A 17948-nucleotide genomic window follows, 5' to 3' on the forward strand; every position below is an offset into this window, starting at 1 on the left:
CTAGGCCTGCCCCCGCCGGGGCCAATCGCTGAAAACAGAAGTTCTTTAAGGACCAAAGGAGGGAATTCAGCGTGGGCGGGTGGGCGGGGCAGAGGCGTGCCACTCAGCCAATCGGAATCTCCCTGGCTACCAGTGACCAACGTGCAAAGCTCTGCTGACCAATAGCAGAGGCGTCGAGAGGCGGGGCGCTCCCACTGTGTGACAGCTGTCTGGACCAATGGGCATGTCGCCCGCGGCCTATAAGAGTCCGCTGGGCACTGGGCTTCGGGCTTTAGGGTCGGTTGGTCGTCGCCGTCGGAGGTGTGCCCTGGGTTTGCCTCGCCGTCGCTGCCTCCCAGTCCCTGCAGCCGCGCCCCTCGCCGTGGCCCCGGCCCAGCCTCTCTCCCTGCCCTTCTCCCCTTAGCCACCCCCTGGTGTCTGCCGTCGGGGCCTGGGGCCGGGCTAATGATGCCGTCGGAGAGTGGAGCTGAGAGCCCGGACCAGGCAGCTGCGCAGGTGGGGACGGCTGCGGCCTCGGCGGTGGCCACGGCCGCCCCGGCAGGCGGCGGCCCCGACCCGAAGGCCCCATCGGCCTCCCTCGGACGGCACCTGAGTGGGCTAAGCTGGCCACAGGTGAAGCGACTGGATGCGCTCCTGAGCGAACCGATTCCCATTCACGGTCGCGGCAACTTCCCTACTCTGAGCGTGCAGCCCCGGCAGATTGTGCAGGTGAGAGGGCGCTGGGAGGGATTATGGGGTCCCCAGCCTGAGGTTCTTGTGCTAGGAGGCACCCAGAGTAGACGTTCGATTTGCTGGACAGCTAGGGAACTTGAGGCTTATAGAGACACAGGGACTGTAACAAAATCGCACAGCGCTTGGATAGTAGACCATGCTCCCTCCCCACTTGGCTTTCCCTTCCCCCCGCCTCTGGGGAGCCCGATCGAACCGTTCACCCTGGCCTTAGCTAGGAAATGGGAGGAGAACGGGGAGGGACTTGGCTGCGGAAAGGGGACGCGGGGAGGCGGGCGAACAGATCTGCCTCCTAAGACCAGAGATACCAGGCAGCCCTGGATAGGTAGGTGTTCAAAATCGTTTTTTGTTTCACCCCCAAGTCATCATGGCGGGGCCTCACCACCCCCACACCCCTTCCTTCTCTCAAGGTTCTAGGGTCAGACTTTGTCCTGTGCTCCCACAGCTCTTGGCTCAAGAGGCCCGTGGCTAAGTGGAAAAGCCAAGAAATCCCAATAAGGACACCCTCCCTCTCAGCTGGGGTTGTGGCAGGAGGAGATTAAGCACCAAGCTGGACCTGGTGCCTGCATGCTGCAAGGCGACAGACATCAGGTGTCCAGTTTAGGTGTGTCTCCTCTCCCCAAAGTTGGAAATGAAGGATGACACTGTCTCTTGAGGAACAGGAAAAGAGAATTCTGGCAACCTCTCTCCCCTCCTCAGACTCCTTTTTCCCTATACCTAACTTTAAGCACCCCTACAATTACTCTCCCATTTGTATAACCTAGGTGCTGTCATACTCTGAAATGCCAGAATATGGTAATTTTTAAAAAATCTTTAATGTTTTATTTATTTCTGAGAGAGAGAGAGAGAGAGACAGCATGAGCAGGGGAGGGTCAGAGAGAGAGGGACATACAGACTCTGAAACAGGCTCCAGGCTCTGAGCTAGCTGTCAGCACAGAGCCCGACGCGGGGCTCGAACTCATGAACTGTGAGATCATGACCTGAGCCAAAGTCGGACACTTAACCGACTGAACCACCCAGGCGCCCCCAGAATATGGTAATTATTGTCCCCATTTTTGTGGCTGGGGAAGCTGAGGCTCCAAAAGGGGCAGTGAGCTGCCTGTAGACTACCTAAAGAAGTGAACATCAAACCCAGAGAATCCTAGGTCTTCCTGGGAGCCACCTGCTGCAGGTTCAAGGTTTCCCACTCCTTCCTCAGCTCCTGAGACTCAACATCTGAGTCTTAAGGAAGTCTTCTGATAGAAACCAGAAAAATCCAGCCACGATTCCTGTATATTCCTGCCAGTAGATGAACTTTCAGAGTTCTCCATAGAAGCTAGTGAAGGAGGCCACTCCCCTGCCTCCAACTGCCTTCGCTTCCACTGAGGAGGAGGCTTGTCAGCTAGGGGATTACCTCGCCCTCCCTCCCAGGGAATGGGAGGGGGTGGGGGCAGATTCCCCAGGGCTGACTCACCCTAAGCCCCAGTGGTGCTCACGGAGGCATTCCTCTGCTGCCTGCTGTCATGGGGTAATTAGGAAAAACCAGTTGAGGTTTTTCTCCCCAGGACTCCCAGGTCAACCTTGGGCCCCAACTAGTGTATCTCCAGGACTCTTGTGCCAGATGTGGGGGAAGGAGGAGCCAAGTGCAGAAACACCCCTCTACGGGGACAAAGTGTGCTCTGGAGGGGAAGTCCCTGCCAAACTGCCTTTACTGGCGCCTGCTCTGTGCCAAGTCCTATTCAGGACACTAGGGCCATAGATGTGACTGGGACCTCTGGGAGCACCTCTCTGCCTTTGAGATGCTCCCTGCCAGGTGGAGGAGACTGCAGGCCAGAAGGAGCTGACTTTACAAGCCAATAACAGTAGTGTTCTCCTAGACTAGGGTCAAAGATATCACAGAACAGGGAGCTGCTGGCTGGGGTGGGGAGAGGCAGTGGGGACTTCAGAGCTGCACCAGGAGGTTGGACATCCGCCTCTGGGGCCCGGACTATTATCAATTTCCTTTGCTGGGCCCAGTGTCCCCATCTGTTCAATGGTGATGGGTTGGGCTACTCTCCCAACACCCTTTTAGGTTGCAGCATCCAAAGGGAACAGGGACCTTCACCTGGCCTGTACAATTGCATCCACAGGGAAGAAAGTCCGTATCCTTTGGGAATCTGCAGCTAGCAGCTCCTCAAACTATTGGAATATATATGTGTGGTGGGGGTGCTGCGTGTGTATGGGGGATGTGGTGGAAGGGGTGCTTGGTGTGTGTGGGGACGGGGACCATCTGTGCTGGCTATGTATGGAAGTGGGGTGCTCCAGGTGGAGGGAGGTGGAGGAGGGGTGCTGGGTGTCCATGGTTCAAGAATCACAACCTTTCTTGGGGCACCTGGGTGGCTCAGTTGGTTGAGCGTCCAACTTGGGCTCAGGTCATGATCTTGCAGTTTGTGGGTTCAAACCCCGCGTCGGGCTCTGTGCTGACGGCTCAGAGCCTGGAGTCTGCTTTGGATTCTGTGTCTCCCCTTCTCTCTGCCCCTCTCCTGCTCATGCTCTGTCTCTCTCTGTTTCTCAATAATAAATATTTTTAAAAATTAAAAAAAAAAATCAGAACCTTTCTCCCCCTGTACCCCCACAAGGCTTTGCCTACAGCCTCAATCTAAGCAGTTAGAGATGCTATTCTTGCTTGTACCTGAGCTAGAGGGACCCATTCTCCTGTAGGAAGCCCCTCTGCCCATAATTCTGGGGGGCCTGGTTCTATTGAAGCTCAGCCACTTCTTGGCTGTGTGACCTTGGATATGTCCTTTGCCCTCTCTGGGCCCAGGGAACTGAATGAGGCAATCTGATCTCCCCAGCTGCAGCCAGAGGGCTTGCATCAGGCAGTTCCAGGGTGGCAAGCCTGCTGGCTGACAGCACCGATCATCCCCCTGCAGGTCTCAGCAGTGGCCCAGGAGCAGAGTAGTTCTGCTCCTCTGGGGAGGCCCTTGGCACAGGAGAAAGGAGGGTGCAGCCACTGCCCCCTTCATGGCTGGAAAGTCTGATTCAGGAGGCTCCAAGCTGCCCTGCCGTGTTTGGGTGTGGCAGTATCTGGGGTCCGCCTGCCAAGCTGGCTGTAGTCACACCTGGGAGAGAGACAACAGCTGCTGGCTGGCTGACACAGCCAGCCCCATGGCCTGACGCAGGCGATTTAACAAGGGTACTGCTACCTACTCACCAGGCCAGATGCCATGCCTTGGGGCGAGCCTCAGCCTGGGAGCAGGAGCTGGCACTGAGTAAGGCTCAGTCAGCTCTATTAGGACCCAGGGAGGGGGCTGGTCCGCTCTGCAAGTCTGGCAGGGTCCTTGGGACAAGGTCTTTCCTGCTTCCCTCCTTGGCCCACAGGGGCACAGCTGTCAAGTTGTGGCTTACAAGTCCCACAGGCTAGACTACCGCAACTGGCCCCTCACCTCCAGCTTCCCGGGTCTGTCTGGCCAAGGCATCTCCCAAACCCCACCTTTCTGTTCCTAACTTCCTTGGCTCTGAGCTTCGGTGACTGCAGGGTCACCCTCACTTTGAAAGTTTGAAAGAGACGGAGGGGGTGCCTGGCTGGCTCAGTCGGTTAAGAGTCTGGCTTCAGCTCAGGTCATGATCTCGCGGTTTGTGGGTTCAAGCCCCGCGTCAGGCTCTGTGCTGACAGCTAGCTCAGAGCCTGGAGCCTGCTTCAGATTCTGTGTCTCCCTCTCTCTCTCTGACCCTCCCCTGCTCATGTTGTCTCTCTCTCTGTCTCTCTCAGAAATAAATAAAACATTTTTAAAAATTTTAAAAAGAAAGAGGGAGGATTAGAACCCTAGTTTATGGTCTCTGCTCCTTCTAAACCCTGGGACAGCAATGTGATAGAAAGAGAGTCGGCCACACCTGGATTTGAAGGTACCCCTACATGATCTTGGGCAGATGGCTACATTCATGTGAGCCTTGGTTTCCCTACCTATAAGTTGGAGATCGTAACGATCTATTCCCCGGGGTGCCTGGGTGGCTCTGTTGGTTAAGCGTCTGACTTCAGCTCAGGTCATGATCTCACAGTCTGTGGGTTCAAGCCCCACGTCGGGCTCTGTGCTGACAGCTCAGAGCCTTGAGCCTGCTTTGGATTCTGTGTCTCCCTCTTTCTCTGCCCCTCTCCCACTCATGCTCTGTCTCTCTCTGGCTCTCTCAAAAATAAAGAAACATTTAAATAAATAAATAAACAAACAAATAAATAAAGATCTATCCCCCATAGATTCTGATGAGAAGGTCCAGGAGTTCAACAGGTGCCTGGTGATCTTCTTTCCCCACTCTCACCCCCCAGCTCCTCCCCACAATGCTCCTAATGGCCAGGTGCTTATCCCCATAGCCATTACAGTACCTTCCCCTACCCAGGATCCTCCTCCCGGAAGCCTTCCTGGAGGGAGCCACCCACCTCAGATTGCCCTACTGCAGCTTGCCTCCTCAGCACTTAAATGCATTCTTTGCAGTAATTCCCTGAGAAGCGAGGAGGGCAGCCCAACCCAGTGCAGGGCGCTGACTTGGCAGCAAGACGGGGTTGCAGAATCACTCAGCACAGGAACGCTGCCTGGTCACCTTCAGGACGGCGTGTGAGGCCTCTGGGTTGCTCAGAAAACTGAATGTCTGGGCCCAGCTTCTTTCTTCTCCCCACACTGTCCTGGGCCCAGAGAGATGCCTCCGGCCAAAGGAACAGATTTGAGATGACTTGAAGGTTTGCCCATCGTGTCCCTGTAACAGAAGATGAGGTCTGCTACATCCCTTCCTACTTGGGCTGGGTGCTGAGCACTTCCTGAGATGATCACCCACCTCCTGTCTCAAGAGCAGAAAGTGTCTGAGTTTTAACTTCCAGCCCTGCCACTTCTAAATGGCTCCCTCTCTGAACCTTAGGGCTTACGCCCCTGAAAGCCTCTGTTTCCTCATCTCTAAAACAAGTATAACATTTGCTTCCCAGGGTTCCTGTAAGGATGAATTAAGATGAGTGGGTCATAGCCAAAAGCGCATGCACCCTGTAAGCCTCAGTTTCCTCATCTCTAAAACAAGTATAACATTTGCTTCACAGCGTTCCTGTAAGGATGAATTAAGATGAGTGGGTCATAACCAAAAGCGCATGCATGGGCTGGAGAATCCAAGTGACCTGGGTTCTAGTCTCAGCCTGGCTCCTCTCTGGCCTTGACACAATTCTTAACTTCTCTGTGCCTCAGGTCCCCCATCTGTAAATTGGGATACTAATACCCAAATACAGGATTATTGTGAGGGTTAATGTAATGCGTGTGAATTGCAGTTACATTCCTAACACATTTGAGCAGCTAGCATCATGCCTGGCACAAAACAAAGTGTTTTACTTGCAGTTTTAGAGAGGTAGAATAGCACAGTAGTTACGACCTGGACTGCGAGTTTAATTTACCAGCTTCGTGACCTTGGGCAAATTCCTTGGCCCCTCTGTGCTTCTGTTTCTCCATCTTCAAAGTGGAATTAATAGTATCTACCTCATATGGTAGGTCATTGTGAGAATTATACAAGTTTATAGCCTAATGTATAAAATGCTTAGATCAGGCCCTGGTATTTAGTAAATTCTATGCATCTGCTATTATTAGTGCTATTCTTTCTGAGTTTTTTCTCTCTAAACAAGCCATACTCCAGATTAGAGGGTTCAATAGCTTTCCAAAGGCATCACAGCCTGGTAAGTGGTCCCCGGTTGATGTTGGCATGATCATCTTGTGGAAACCAGTGGTGGCCCCCCGGGGGCCCAGGCTCCTGACACCTCTCCCTCCTGCTGTCTCCTCTGCAGGTGGTCCGCAGCAGCCTGGAGGAACGGGGACTGCACGTGCATGGTGTGCGATTGCACGGCTCGGCCGCCAGCCACGTGCTGCACCCCGAGAGCGGCCTGGGCTACAAGGACCTAGACCTGGTGTTCCGCGTGGACCTGCGCAGCGAGGCATCCTTCCAGCTGACCAAGGAGGTGGTGCTGGCCTGCCTGCTGGACTTCCTGCCGGCCGGCGTGAGCCGGGCCAAGATCACACCACTAACACTCAAGGAGGCGTACGTGCAGAAGCTGGTGAAAGTGTGCACGGACACGGACCGCTGGAGCCTCATCTCGCTGTCCAACAAGAGTGGCAAGAACGTGGAGCTCAAGTTTGTGGACTCGGTCCGGCGCCAGTTTGAGTTCAGTGTGGACTCCTTCCAGATCATCCTGGACTCCCTGCTGCTCTTTGGCCAGTGCTCATCCACACCCATGTCTGAGGCCTTCCACCCGACCGTGACAGGAGAGAGCTTGTACGGGGACTTTGCCGAGGCGCTGGACCACCTGCGGCACCGCGTCATCGCCACGCGCAGCCCCGAGGAGATCCGCGGTGGTGGCCTCCTCAAGTACTGCCACCTCCTGGTGCGGGGCTTCAGGCCGCGGCCCAGCACCGATGTGCGCGCCCTGCAACGCTACATGTGCTCCCGCTTCTTTATCGACTTCCCAGACCTGGCCGAGCAGCAGCGCACGCTGGAGCGCTACCTGGAGGCTCATTTCAGTGGGGCCGACTCAGCGCGCCGCTATGCCTGCCTGGTGACGCTGCACCGGGTGGTCAACGAGAGCACCGTGTGCCTCATGAGCCACGAGCGTCGCCAGACGCTGGACCTCATCGCCACGCTGGCGCTCCAAGCGCTGGCTGAGCAGGGCCCGGCCGCCGCGGCTGCCCTGGCCTGGCGCCCCCCGGGCCCCGATGGTGTTGTGCCTGCCACTGTCAGTTACTACGTGACTCCTGTGCAGCCTCTGCTGGCTCGGGCCCACTCCTATCCCACCTGGCTGCCTTGTAACTGACTCAGACCCTGGCCAGAAGGGACGGGGCCTTCCCCGAGGGAGTGGGGCCTCCCAGAATGTAGAGAAGATGTGACCAGAGACAGGCAGCCCCTGCCAAGTGGCCCAGCACTGCTGCAGGGTTGGGCCTCTGACTGAACAGACCAGACCCCACCCATCCCCAAGTGAGGCCCCCAGGGGCTGAAGGCCAAGCTGGGGCTCTCAGTAGACCTTTGGGTCACTGCACCACACTTTTGGACTGGCATGGTAGTGGGGCGCAGGGGCTATTTGTCTTGGGGGTCAGTTGCCTTCAGGAGATAAAGCATGTTTGGGGCAATAGCCTCCATGTTCACCATCTTAGGTTGATTTCTGCGGCCTAGAAAGGTCTTGGGTTGGTTTCTGTGGCCGAAAAGGGTCTCTTTGGCTACGGCCAGCCCACAGTGATCCCCGGAGCCCACACAATGACTACAATATGGTATGTTATGTGAATTACTCACTTTGGGTTGGGCCAGACCCCCAACAGGGCCTAGCAAACCAAACTGGCTGATCACTGGGAGGAGGGAAACTGAGGCAGGAGGCAGATACCTGGGGTTTGCGGAGGGAGAGGTTTAGCCCAGTCCCCAAACAGCCCTACCCCAAGCTGTTAAGGTGTGCGGTGGGCAGGAGCCAGGCTGCCCGGGGGTGGGATGTAGCCCAGGCCCCTTCTGGGGTGTTTTCCCTTCCCATGTGCTGTGAGGATCCCTCCTGCCTGGGAGCTTGTTCTTCGAAGGATGCTGGACCCAAAGTGGCCACAGTCAAGTGCTCTCACCCCACTGGCCTGGATACAGGGTCCCCACTTGAAGGAAAGGGAACCATGCCCCACCTCCTTTCCCATCCCTCTGGATTTATCACCATTTTGCACTCTTAACACCTGCCAATAAAGATCGTCTACACTAAGCCTAGCACCGTGCTTTCTCCTGGAAGAATGACCTATGGCTGTGGAGGCTGTGGCTGCCTCTCCCAGCCTGTATCTGGCTTGTATTAGGGCAGGGACATTTGGGTGCCCTGGTGTCTGAGTCCTGGGCTGTAGCTGGGGGACTGCACCTCCTTCCCTCAATACCAGCCCCAGCTGGAAAACCGTGCTTGGGGCTCATGTCTACACGTGTGACTTGTACCTGCAAATTGCCTCAACAAGTCTCTTGTTAAAGAGTAAACACTTCAGTGTTTCCTGCCTGGAGTCCTAATGACCCTGGACTTGGCCTTACACTCCAGTGCTCAGGGCTGCTTGACCCCACCTCTGCACACCCAACCCCCCTCCTTCTCAGCAAGCAGGTGGAGGACGAGCTGGGTGAATCTGAATTGGAGACCCATTCAGTAGTGGCAGTGAAGACTGAGGGGCTTCTGGCATCCCCCAGAGCCAGAGCCCAGGTTTGGCCTCCCTACCTCGGGGGGTGGGGGGGGGGGTCTGTCCTCTGGCTCCCTCTCTTATTCCCAAGGGCTGATGGGCACACTCTGGCCTGCTCTACGCAGGTCCCCTAAGAGGGGCAGGGTCTCTTCTTTCCAAACCCAGCTGGAGCCATGCCAGGCTGTCCGGGAGTGAGTGGCAGCTGCACGCTCTCAGGGAGCTATTCCCTCAGGGTATCAGCCAGTCACTGGCCTGGACGCCGCCCACTGTTTACCCTGACTCTTTGATCCAAGGATTGCAAAGCCCTTAACATAGGCAGCCTCATTAGTGGTTTCTGAAGTGATGGTTTGATGGTTCCAGCCAGGGGGAAAAAACAAGGCCTCAGAGGAGGCTCCGGGTGACCTGGGCAAATCCAGCCACCTCACCAGCTCTGTGAGTCCCTGCAGGGCTCAAAAGGCCTGGACGGGTGAGTGGAAACACTTTCTTGGCTTGGTGACTGAAAACAGCCCCCCACCCCACTTTGGCTGTGCGCACCCAACCGGGAGAGGTTAAGTTTATCCCAGCTCCGGATTTGGGCATGTGAAAACACACAGGCTTAGCTTGTTGGGGTGGGCAGTGGGGTTCACCCGGATGTGCTTGTTTCAGAGAGTGAGAAAGCTAGAGACCCACAATAAGTGTGTATGCACTGCCTTGAGCTCACCGTGTGCCAGCGACCCCTATAGGATTTGGCTACATCAGCAACCAAAAGACCCGAGATTCCCTACTCTCGTGAAGATTATACTCTAATAGGGTAGACAGAAAAAAAATGAAATTATATATTTTTAGAAGATCAGTGATGCTTAAAGTACATAGCAGAGTAAGGGATTTTGAGTGCTGGGGTATGTGATTTTAAAAGATCAGGGTGGACTTCATCGAAAGGGTGACATTTGATTGAACACTTCAAGGCAGCGGATGGCAAGCCACACAGATGTCTGGGGAAAGAGCTCCCAGGCAGAGGGAATTTGTGAATGCGCACATGCTCCCAGCAGGCGTGTCTAGGGGAGGGCACATGTGCCTGAGGGTGTCTGGCTGGCCTTGCACAGGCGTGTGCTCGCCGCTGCTGCTGCTCTGCAACATGCATGGGCATGAGGTGTGGGAGAATGTGAGCCAGGAGTTAGTTCCCAGTAACAGCTGCCCTTTCTAGAGTCTACTCCAGTCCAGGCACTATGCTAAAGTCTTTGCGGTCACTACCTCTCATTTATTATCTCCACTTCTACAGACAAGGAAGCTGGTGCCGGAGAGGTCAAAGAGGTGTGACTGACTCCAGAGCCACTGCTGTGAACCACCTCCCTCCCCCGCCCTCTCCTGCCCCTACGCTCTGATTTCACATGGATGAGCGTGACCGTGTGTCTCCTGTACATCTGTGTGACGGCCCATGGTTGGCATGTGAGAGTGTGCATTACCGTGCATTTGCCATTTTATGTAGGACTGTGGCAGGGTAGCAGTGTGTCAAGATGTGCATTTTCTTGATGTACATGGCACCAGCCATGGCTTGTGGTGACTATGTCAGAGGCCCATGGTGGCAGCAGGTGTGCCTATGGGTGTGTTTGGGGGTGGGGCAGTGTTTCTGGGTGTGAGAAAAACAATGACTCAGTGGTTGGCATTGTTCTCCCGGGGACAGTTCCTGGAGCCATCTAAGATCCAGGACAGGCAGGAGTCAAGAACTGGGAATCACAGCCAGAGAGAGGGGAAGGCTGAGGGAGGGAAGCCCCACCCGCCAGCCCGACAGCGCTCACCAAGCACCAGGCCACCCACCCCTTATGAGCCACGGTGGGTGCGGGAGCTCCAGAGCAGGGGAGACGCATTGCTGTGAACTTTGGGCAACAGAAGACATGCCCCTGGGCGGTGACATGATGTGTTGGCCACTCCAGTCCCACTCCCCACCCTTCTCGGAGCTTGGTGCCCTGGGAGGCTGACCTCTGTGGACTGTGTCAATGGCTCCCTTGTTCTCAGCCTTTCCGCTGGGTTCAGCCAATGAGAGACCCCAGCAGGAGACTGAAGGGAGGAGGAGAATGGGATGTTTCTTCCACCTGTTCCCTCCCCACCAGGTTGCCAGGGTTGGCTATGTCAACCCAAGGCCTCGGCCCCCTCCACACACCTGCCCCCTCCTGGTCCTGTGTCCTCTCTTTCCCTTCCCCTTGTAAAGGCTCCCCACTGTTGCTAGCCTGAGAGAGCTGCACCGTCCCTTGTCCCTTGTTCATTCCTTAAGCCCGGCCCACGTTTCTGGAAATAATCCCTTTTAAAATCTCTTCCCAGTTTGAGTGTGCCTTGCCTTCTGCTGGGGCCCTGACACACAGGCCCCTGCTGTCACCGTCACTGGCGCAGTCACACGCAGTCCTCTACGGATCACAATGTGCAACACGGCCATGACAGTCTCACACGTGCACTCTTAGCCCCTAGCTTCCCTGTCACATCCTTAATCATGGGAGGCATCCTGGAGGGGGGCAGCTCTGAGCCAGATCTAGGGGGACAGCCGGCTGCAAATCAGTCACCAGGGCCAGGTTGCCAACAGAAACGAAACAGAAGGTGTTGAGTGACAGACACACACAAAGGAAAGGCGGTGAGGACACTTGCAAAGTAAACCTCAAAGCCACATGCCTCTGTCTCACATGATTGAAATTTATTCTTCCTGAATGTATAAATCAGGGGATTGGTTCAATATACATTCATTTTGCAGAATTCTACAAGTTCTTGGTTGTAAGTGCGCCCCCCCCGCCCTTCCTTTTATTATTAGGATACTTGAATAAATATGCTCCCTTTTTTTTTTCATTTAAAACTTTGCTTAGAATTTTTACATCGCCACCACCTCTTCCTGAGAAAGAGGTGTCCCCCTCCCCCACCCAGAGCCAGCAGCTGATCATCTTTCTGGGGGGCCACAGGCACACCCCTAGTCAGAGGGGGCAAGGACAGTGGGTGAGGGAAATAAGGATTTCTCAGACCAAGGCTTCCCCTCAAACAGGCCTTCCAGCTTTGTCAGACTGAGAAGCAATGGCATCGACCAAATTGGGGACCCCAGCTGCACTGTGACTTACGAATGATGACTACATTTTAAAAGAAATCCTTTTTTGTTTTCACATTGGAAGCGTTTGCTGCTTCCTTAAATAATCTGATTGCATCTCAGAGGACCTGTTGTAACATTTCCAATCATACAGTGTTGGCCAAAGTCAAATGGAGCTTATATAAGGAAACTTAAGAGCACAGGCACCTTCCCCAGAATTGAGCACCTTGCCATGGTTAAGTGCAAGGCTCCTGTGAAGTAAGGACGGTGCCAAGGTTGTGTGGGATCAATTCGGTTGTGTAAGGTTGTGAGACGTCTTCCTGAAGGAAGTGCTCAGGGAAGGCGCAGAATCCAGGAGACCAGATCCATACAGTAGAGGCTCTGAGGAGCTGGGAGGAGCTGGAAAGAATAATTTCAAGAGCTTTAATGACCTCCTTCCCAAAGCCACCCAGCCCCACCCAAACCCTTCAGCCCTCAAAAGGGCCCATTGTGGAGAGAAGGTACAGGGCAATATTATGGAAGAGGGCTCCACTGGCTCCTGTCCCAGAAGAGATGGGGGCTCCTAGGGTAAGCAGAGGTTCCCTTGGGCTTTTGTCCTTGGCTGGGATCCCCACTGGTCTGAGCAGCTGGAATGGAATGTTCCTGGGAAGAAAAGCCTGCCCTTCCTCCACCTCTCCCCTTATGGAGTTCCCTAGGGCCAACAGTGGGGGGAGAAGGGGGATCGGTCCAGGGATTCCTGATATGGAGATGCTCTGGGGAAGCAAAGGCCCACACTGCCTGGGGACTCTGTCCTAGCAGCCTTTCCTGGGCTCGGTAGATTGTCTCAATCAAACATTTACAAACCTGCACTGTGTGCTTAGTGTGACCTCTCATTTCATAGTCTGGAGTTATCTCCTCCCCAGCTCCCCAATAACACATACACACCCAAGAAAGTGGCTCAGAGAAGGGAAGTCATTTGCCCAAGGTCTTCCAGCTGAGAAGCTACAGGCAAGCACTGAATCCCAGGTCTGTCTTGTTCCAAGCTTGGGGACCTTTCTGCCCCACCACAGAGACTGTTGTCCTCCTCCTGTGCCATCCCAGGCTCTTTGCTCTCCTTGGCACCAAACATCCCAGGTGAGCAGGGAGAGGAGGGAGCCCTTCAAGGCAAGCCCAGGCCCTGAGCATAGCTGGCCTGCCCTTGCCTGAAGCCAGGTGTGCTAACTCAGCCTGACTCACCCCTGGAGCCCAGACAACCAGGGTGGGGAGCCAGCTTCTTGGGCTGTGCCCAGAGCTTGGTGGTGATGATTGGGGAGGGGGGTGCACCTTCTGCCACACTTCCAGCATCTCATCACCCCCCTCCCGGATCCAAGGACCAGAGGTCAATGTACCCAGACTTAAAGGGTAAGAGCCCAGATACCCTACCCCCAAATGGAGTCCTCATTAGCCTGATAAATGAAAAGTCAGGCAGCCTAATGTTTAAAGGACCCCTCATCTGCAGGCTCTATGTGCTTGGGCAAGTCATCTGCCCTACCTAATCCTCAGTTTCCTCCACCATGTAAATGGTTGTGCTTTTCCCAGCTACTCCACTTTGCAGAGTAGTTGGGAAGACCGCAATGGATAGTGTGTAAAGTGCTTAGCACAGTGCCTAGCATGGAGGAAGTGGTTAAAATATTCCCTTCCGCTATGGCTCCTGGCCAGGGTTCCGTAGAGAACTAATGGAGCAAGAAATAGTCTGGGGGTCTCCCAGCTTTCCCAAATGCCTCCTCCCTGTGGCTGTAAAGCAGGGAGCCTCTCTTTCGTCTCTGAGAAGCCTGGGCCGCTGGGTTTTCTCTGGGGACCTGGTGGGGGAGAGGGCGCTGCAGGTTTGGAGGCACCTTGGCTGTGACCTGTTGTTTATGCCTAATCTCTAGAAAGCTACCCTGGTCCCCAGATGGCCCCAGGATGGGATGTTCTGATCAATTATCAGTATACCAAATCTGTGAAGAGCGAAATGATTCCCGCCTTTCACCAGGACCGGATGGCCAACAGAGAGAACCACTTTTTCCAGGATAGTCTCTTTTGATGAACCTTCCCCTGAGGTCTGGGGCCGGACCCAATCAGAGGCCCAACCTTACTCCCCTTTTCTAAATGACTGCCAGGCCCATAAAAATCAGGACCTAGGAAGCCTCCCCCCCTCCCCCGGCAAAGGCCGAGAAGAAGCTTGTCCGGGGCGGGGACCCCAGGAATAGAGCCTGCTTCAAGCCACGCCCCTACGCCTCGGGAAGCAGCCCCACACTGCCCTCTGGTGGCGCCACCCAGAAACGCCCTCACTTGGCTAGGGCCCCCAAAAGAGGTAAGGGCTTACTTATCCAGAGGAAGGGCAAATTCTGAAATAGAACCCTGAACTCATCTCCCAGCCCAAGCACTGGCCTGAAGAAAAGTTCCTGTCTCATTTCCCTTTGCTGAAATCTCACTGCTAGCTATCGACGTTCTCAATGCAGGAGTCTCTCAAGATCCTCAGGGCTGAGGCCATCAAGAAAGTGTTCAAAAGTCTGGGCAAGCAGGGTCAGTCATCCGACCAGGGGCTATAGTTATTTGTGAAGGTCTAAAAATAGCCCTCCAACAACACAAATTGCCCATCCCCAGAGGGTTCCTTGGGATGGTGACTGCCAGGGAAGCCTGCCTAGAGGAGGGCTGGGAGATACAAGCCCTTAAAAGCAAAGACCCTCTGATTCAATGCTCCTTCTTGAGCCCCTGCAGCTCAATATTAATGTGTATTAATATTAATGAACAGATATTAATGTTTGTTGACTGAGGAGAAAATGGAGCCTCCTAGAGGGGGTTTGGGTGGGCCAGACAGGGGTGGGAAAGTGATTTTTATTTGGCTGAGGAACAGTGGGTGGAGCCCTGAACCAAGAGGTGGGGTTCAAGTCACTGAGCACGGTGTGCCCAGGGCCAAGGCCCTTGGCGAGCAGTGGGACATCTGGAAGGGGGGAGGGGGAAGGGGACCAGAGCTGCCTGTGATACTAGGACCAATCTCCATCTCCCACACACGTGCATCACTTTCTCCAGCAAGAACCATCTCTAATGCCTCACACACACCCCCGCCACCTCCTCCAAATCAGGACAAAGCTGATTATCAATAAATCCCAGAGACAGGCAACACTGTGATGGCACAGAGCACTTTACGCCATTAGCTAAAAGCTTCTCTGGATCAAGTGCCCCTTTCCTGTGCAACCCAGGAAACAAACAGTCCTGGCTGTAGCCCAGTGCTGCAGCCTGAGCTCCTGTGGCCCCTCCAGGAAGTCCTTGTTCCTTCTGGGCCTCTAGACCCCGAATGAACCAAATAACTTCATAAGCTTCTCCCTCTCTCCGGAGAAGCCAGAGGATGCCAGGGCCCCTCCCTGCTCTCCTGGTCCCCAAGCTCGCTCAGACTCCCTGAGGCTTCCTCCTGGACTTCCCTTCCCCAGCTAAGAATGGACTTGGAAAAGGCCTGGCTGTTAGAAACCAGCCCCAACGGTTTAGTACCTGAGGAGGGGGAGAGGAAGGGCTGAGAGTCAGGTGAGGGCCCCTGGGCTCTGCCTTTCAGAGAGCAGTGCACCTGACCCTCGAAACTATAGGATTAAGCCAGATTCCTGCGACTCTGGCATTGTCATCCGACCCTCTTTTCCCTATTCCCAAGCCCTGACATGAGGAAGGGTGGCTATGTTCAGAGAGGGGCTAAGCAATCCAGCCCAAAGAGGAGGCAGAGTCGTTCTAGGTCACGCAGTAGACAGGCTGGACACCAGCTCTCTAGCCCCTGCTCCTGGGCAGGGAGGAGACACTATGGAAAGGACACACAGGCCAGGGACCTCGTTCTGTCCAGTGCTGGTATGTGACCTTGCTGTAAAATGAGGACTTTAAATTAGCTCCTAGCTCCACTGGCAAAAGCAGTGCTTATTTCTAGGTGTGACTTAAAAGGATAAAACATTCCTCTGATTTACGGGGGAAGAAAGACCTCTACCCTGTGTTAACCTCACTGCAGCCCTTCCCAGAGGTGAAGGTAACCACTTCACAGACTGACAAGGGAGGCTGCAGTCCAATCAGTCCAAGCAGCAAAGCAGCAGCCTGGCCATTCACAGCTGGCCGGGGGGGGGGGGGGGGGGGGGGGGGGGGGAGAGGGATGCTGACAGGTATGTGGACAGGAAGAGCAGCCAAATTCACTGCAGGTCTGGCCCTTTAAGGCCCCCCCTTTCTAGAAGCAGATGACACACCTGTCCCCTTGGGGCCTGTTAAAGGATGTAACCTGCCTCCCTCCCTGGCAGAACCCTTTTAGAGACGGGGTGGGGGGGTGGGGGGAGGAGGAACCCTAGGAGGGTAGGTAAGGCCTTAAGCAGTTACCAAATACCCCACCCAGGTTATCGAAGTCAAGATGTACTTGACCTGGCAAAATTGCTTGAGAGCATGAGAAAAGATCTGTCTTCTAGAAGTGGAAGGGCCTAAGCAGAAGTATGATGGGAACAAATCCTTACCCTCTCTGGGGTTCCATCCCCCCAAATGGGAAACGGGCTTAGGAGAGAACTCAGTGGTACTGTTGCTGGCCCAGCGCCCACCCCATCCTGGGACCTCATTATTCTGTCCTCCCCGAAGGTCTGGAGCTGGGCGGTGCCGAAAGCGGCAGTCTCAAGGGCAAGACTCATCTTACAGCCACAAAGGACCCAGGAAAGGCAACTTGGGGGGGGGGGGGGTTGCGTCAGTGCAGCAGGCTCCAACCGGTGAAAGTTTACTGGCAAACCCCTCCAGGAATCTGAGCATCTTCAATTTATCCAACTCCATAATGGGGACTTGGTCTTACTCCCCAGGACCCAGGGGTCTGGGAGAGGCAGTAACAAAACGGACAGCTTTATTAGGGACCCGGCGGAGTCCAGAAGTCCCACGGAAGGGAAATCGGGGCCCTGCACCACCCCGCCCCGCCCCTTCAGATGCATCAGCCGCTAACCTCAACCTCCTTTACTGGGCCCCCGGCCCCCCGACTGTCTCTTCCTGGGGTCTGTCAGGCTGTCCATCCGCGTCGGTGACGCCGTCCATCCAGCCGACGTCCCGATCCGTCGGTCGGCACCTCAGCGATGGCCTGTCGGGGGTGGCCAGGGGTCCCCGCGCTGAGGTCAGCGCTGGGGAGAGGCGGGGCCGCGGGGCGGACTCCGGCGGAAGGGCGAGTCGGGCTCGGGGCCGTGGCCCCGCCGCAGGCGCCCGGCGCCCCAGGGCACGCAGCCACCCAGGCCCAGCGCCGAGGCCAGCAGCGCGGGCGGGCGGCCGCGGCGGCCGCGGCGCGGGCCCTTCTTGAGGCGCGACCCGTGCGCGGCCAGGTAGAGCTCGGCCTGCGCCACGCCGCCGCCCAGGCGGCCCAGGCTCTCGGCGCGGTGCGCTAGGCGCAGCTCGGCCGCCAGGAAGACGCGGTGCAGCTGCAGCACCCGGCTCTCCAGCTCCGACACCAGGCGCCGGCGGCCCTCCACCTCCAGCAGTCGCCGCCGCGCTTCGGCCAGCTCCAGCGCGCGGCCACCCGCTCCCGCCGCCGCCGCCGCGCCCCCTGCCGGCCCGGTGCCCCCCGCGCCCGCGTTAGCGCCCTGGCGCCAGCGCTGTAGCTCCTGCCCTTCCGCGGAGCCCGCCCACGGCCGGGCCGCTTCTGGCGGTGAAGAGACCTGAGCCGGAGTCGGAGTCAAGGTCGGAGTTGGGGGCGGGGGCTGGGGGGACGACAGGAGCTCCCGGGGAGGCGGCGGCGGGGACCCCGGTTCCGCGGTCCCTTCCTGGGCCCCCGGGCCGCAGGCGCTGATGCGGCAGCCCGGCATCCCCCGCCCCCCGGCGGCCTGCAGCCGTCGGTCCGCGGGTCTGGCCAGCTGCCCCCGTGAGGGGGAGGACGGACGCCACGCACGCGAGAGATGCCGCGGCGGCTCCCACGCCAGGAGCCGGTGCGTCTTATAGCACACGGGGCGGAGCGATGAACAGCACAGCCAATCGGAGGTTGGCATGCCTGAGCCCGCCTCCCCGGCCCCGCCTGCTCCGGACTTTGCCCAAACCCCTCGCGTCCCTGGTCGTCCGTCCTG

At 56.3% G+C, this 17948-nt stretch overlaps 2 protein-coding genes across 2 annotated transcripts; one reads left to right on the forward strand and one right to left on the reverse strand.

The window, feature by feature from the left end:
• The first annotated feature begins 293 nt into the window (after positions 1-293).
• On the forward strand, positions 294-8296 carry TENT5B (terminal nucleotidyltransferase 5B). Its single transcript, XM_039230828.1, has 2 exons — positions 294-708; positions 6494-8296. The coding sequence occupies exons 1-2, from the start codon at positions 445-447 to the stop codon at positions 7511-7513; spliced, it is 1284 nt and encodes a 427-aa protein (XP_039086759.1). The 5' UTR covers positions 294-444; the 3' UTR covers positions 7514-8296.
• Positions 8297-11511: 3215 nt separating this feature from the next.
• Positions 11512-17783, reverse strand: TRNP1 (TMF1 regulated nuclear protein 1). Its single transcript, XM_039230565.1, has 2 exons — positions 16847-17783; positions 11512-12309 (listed from the first exon to the last, which is right to left on the reverse strand). Exon 1 carries the CDS (start codon positions 17691-17693, stop codon positions 17013-17015), a length of 681 nt encoding a protein of 226 aa, XP_039086496.1. The 5' UTR covers positions 17694-17783; the 3' UTR covers positions 11512-12309; positions 16847-17012.
• Positions 17784-17948: the final 165 nt, after the last annotated feature.

The sequence above is a fragment of the Hyaena hyaena genome, unplaced genomic scaffold, assembly GCF_003009895.1.
Source record: "Hyaena hyaena isolate Hyena2069 unplaced genomic scaffold, ASM300989v1 scaffold_3, whole genome shotgun sequence".
Taxonomy (NCBI): Eukaryota; Metazoa; Chordata; class Mammalia; order Carnivora; family Hyaenidae; genus Hyaena; species Hyaena hyaena.

Bases quoted from the DNA above. Each gene is read 5' to 3' on its own strand.
- TRNP1 (XM_039230565.1), bottom strand. From the start codon at position 17,693: ATGCCGGGCTGCCGCATCAGCGCCTGCGGCCCGGGGGCCCAGGAAGGG.
- TENT5B (XM_039230828.1), top strand. From the start codon at position 445: ATGATGCCGTCGGAGAGTGGAGCTGAGAGCCCGGACCAGGCAGCTGCG. The intron at 709-6,493 runs GTGAGAGGGCGC...TCTCCTCTGCAG, and splicing joins AGCCCCGGCAGATTGTGCAG to GTGGTCCGCAGCAGCCTGGA.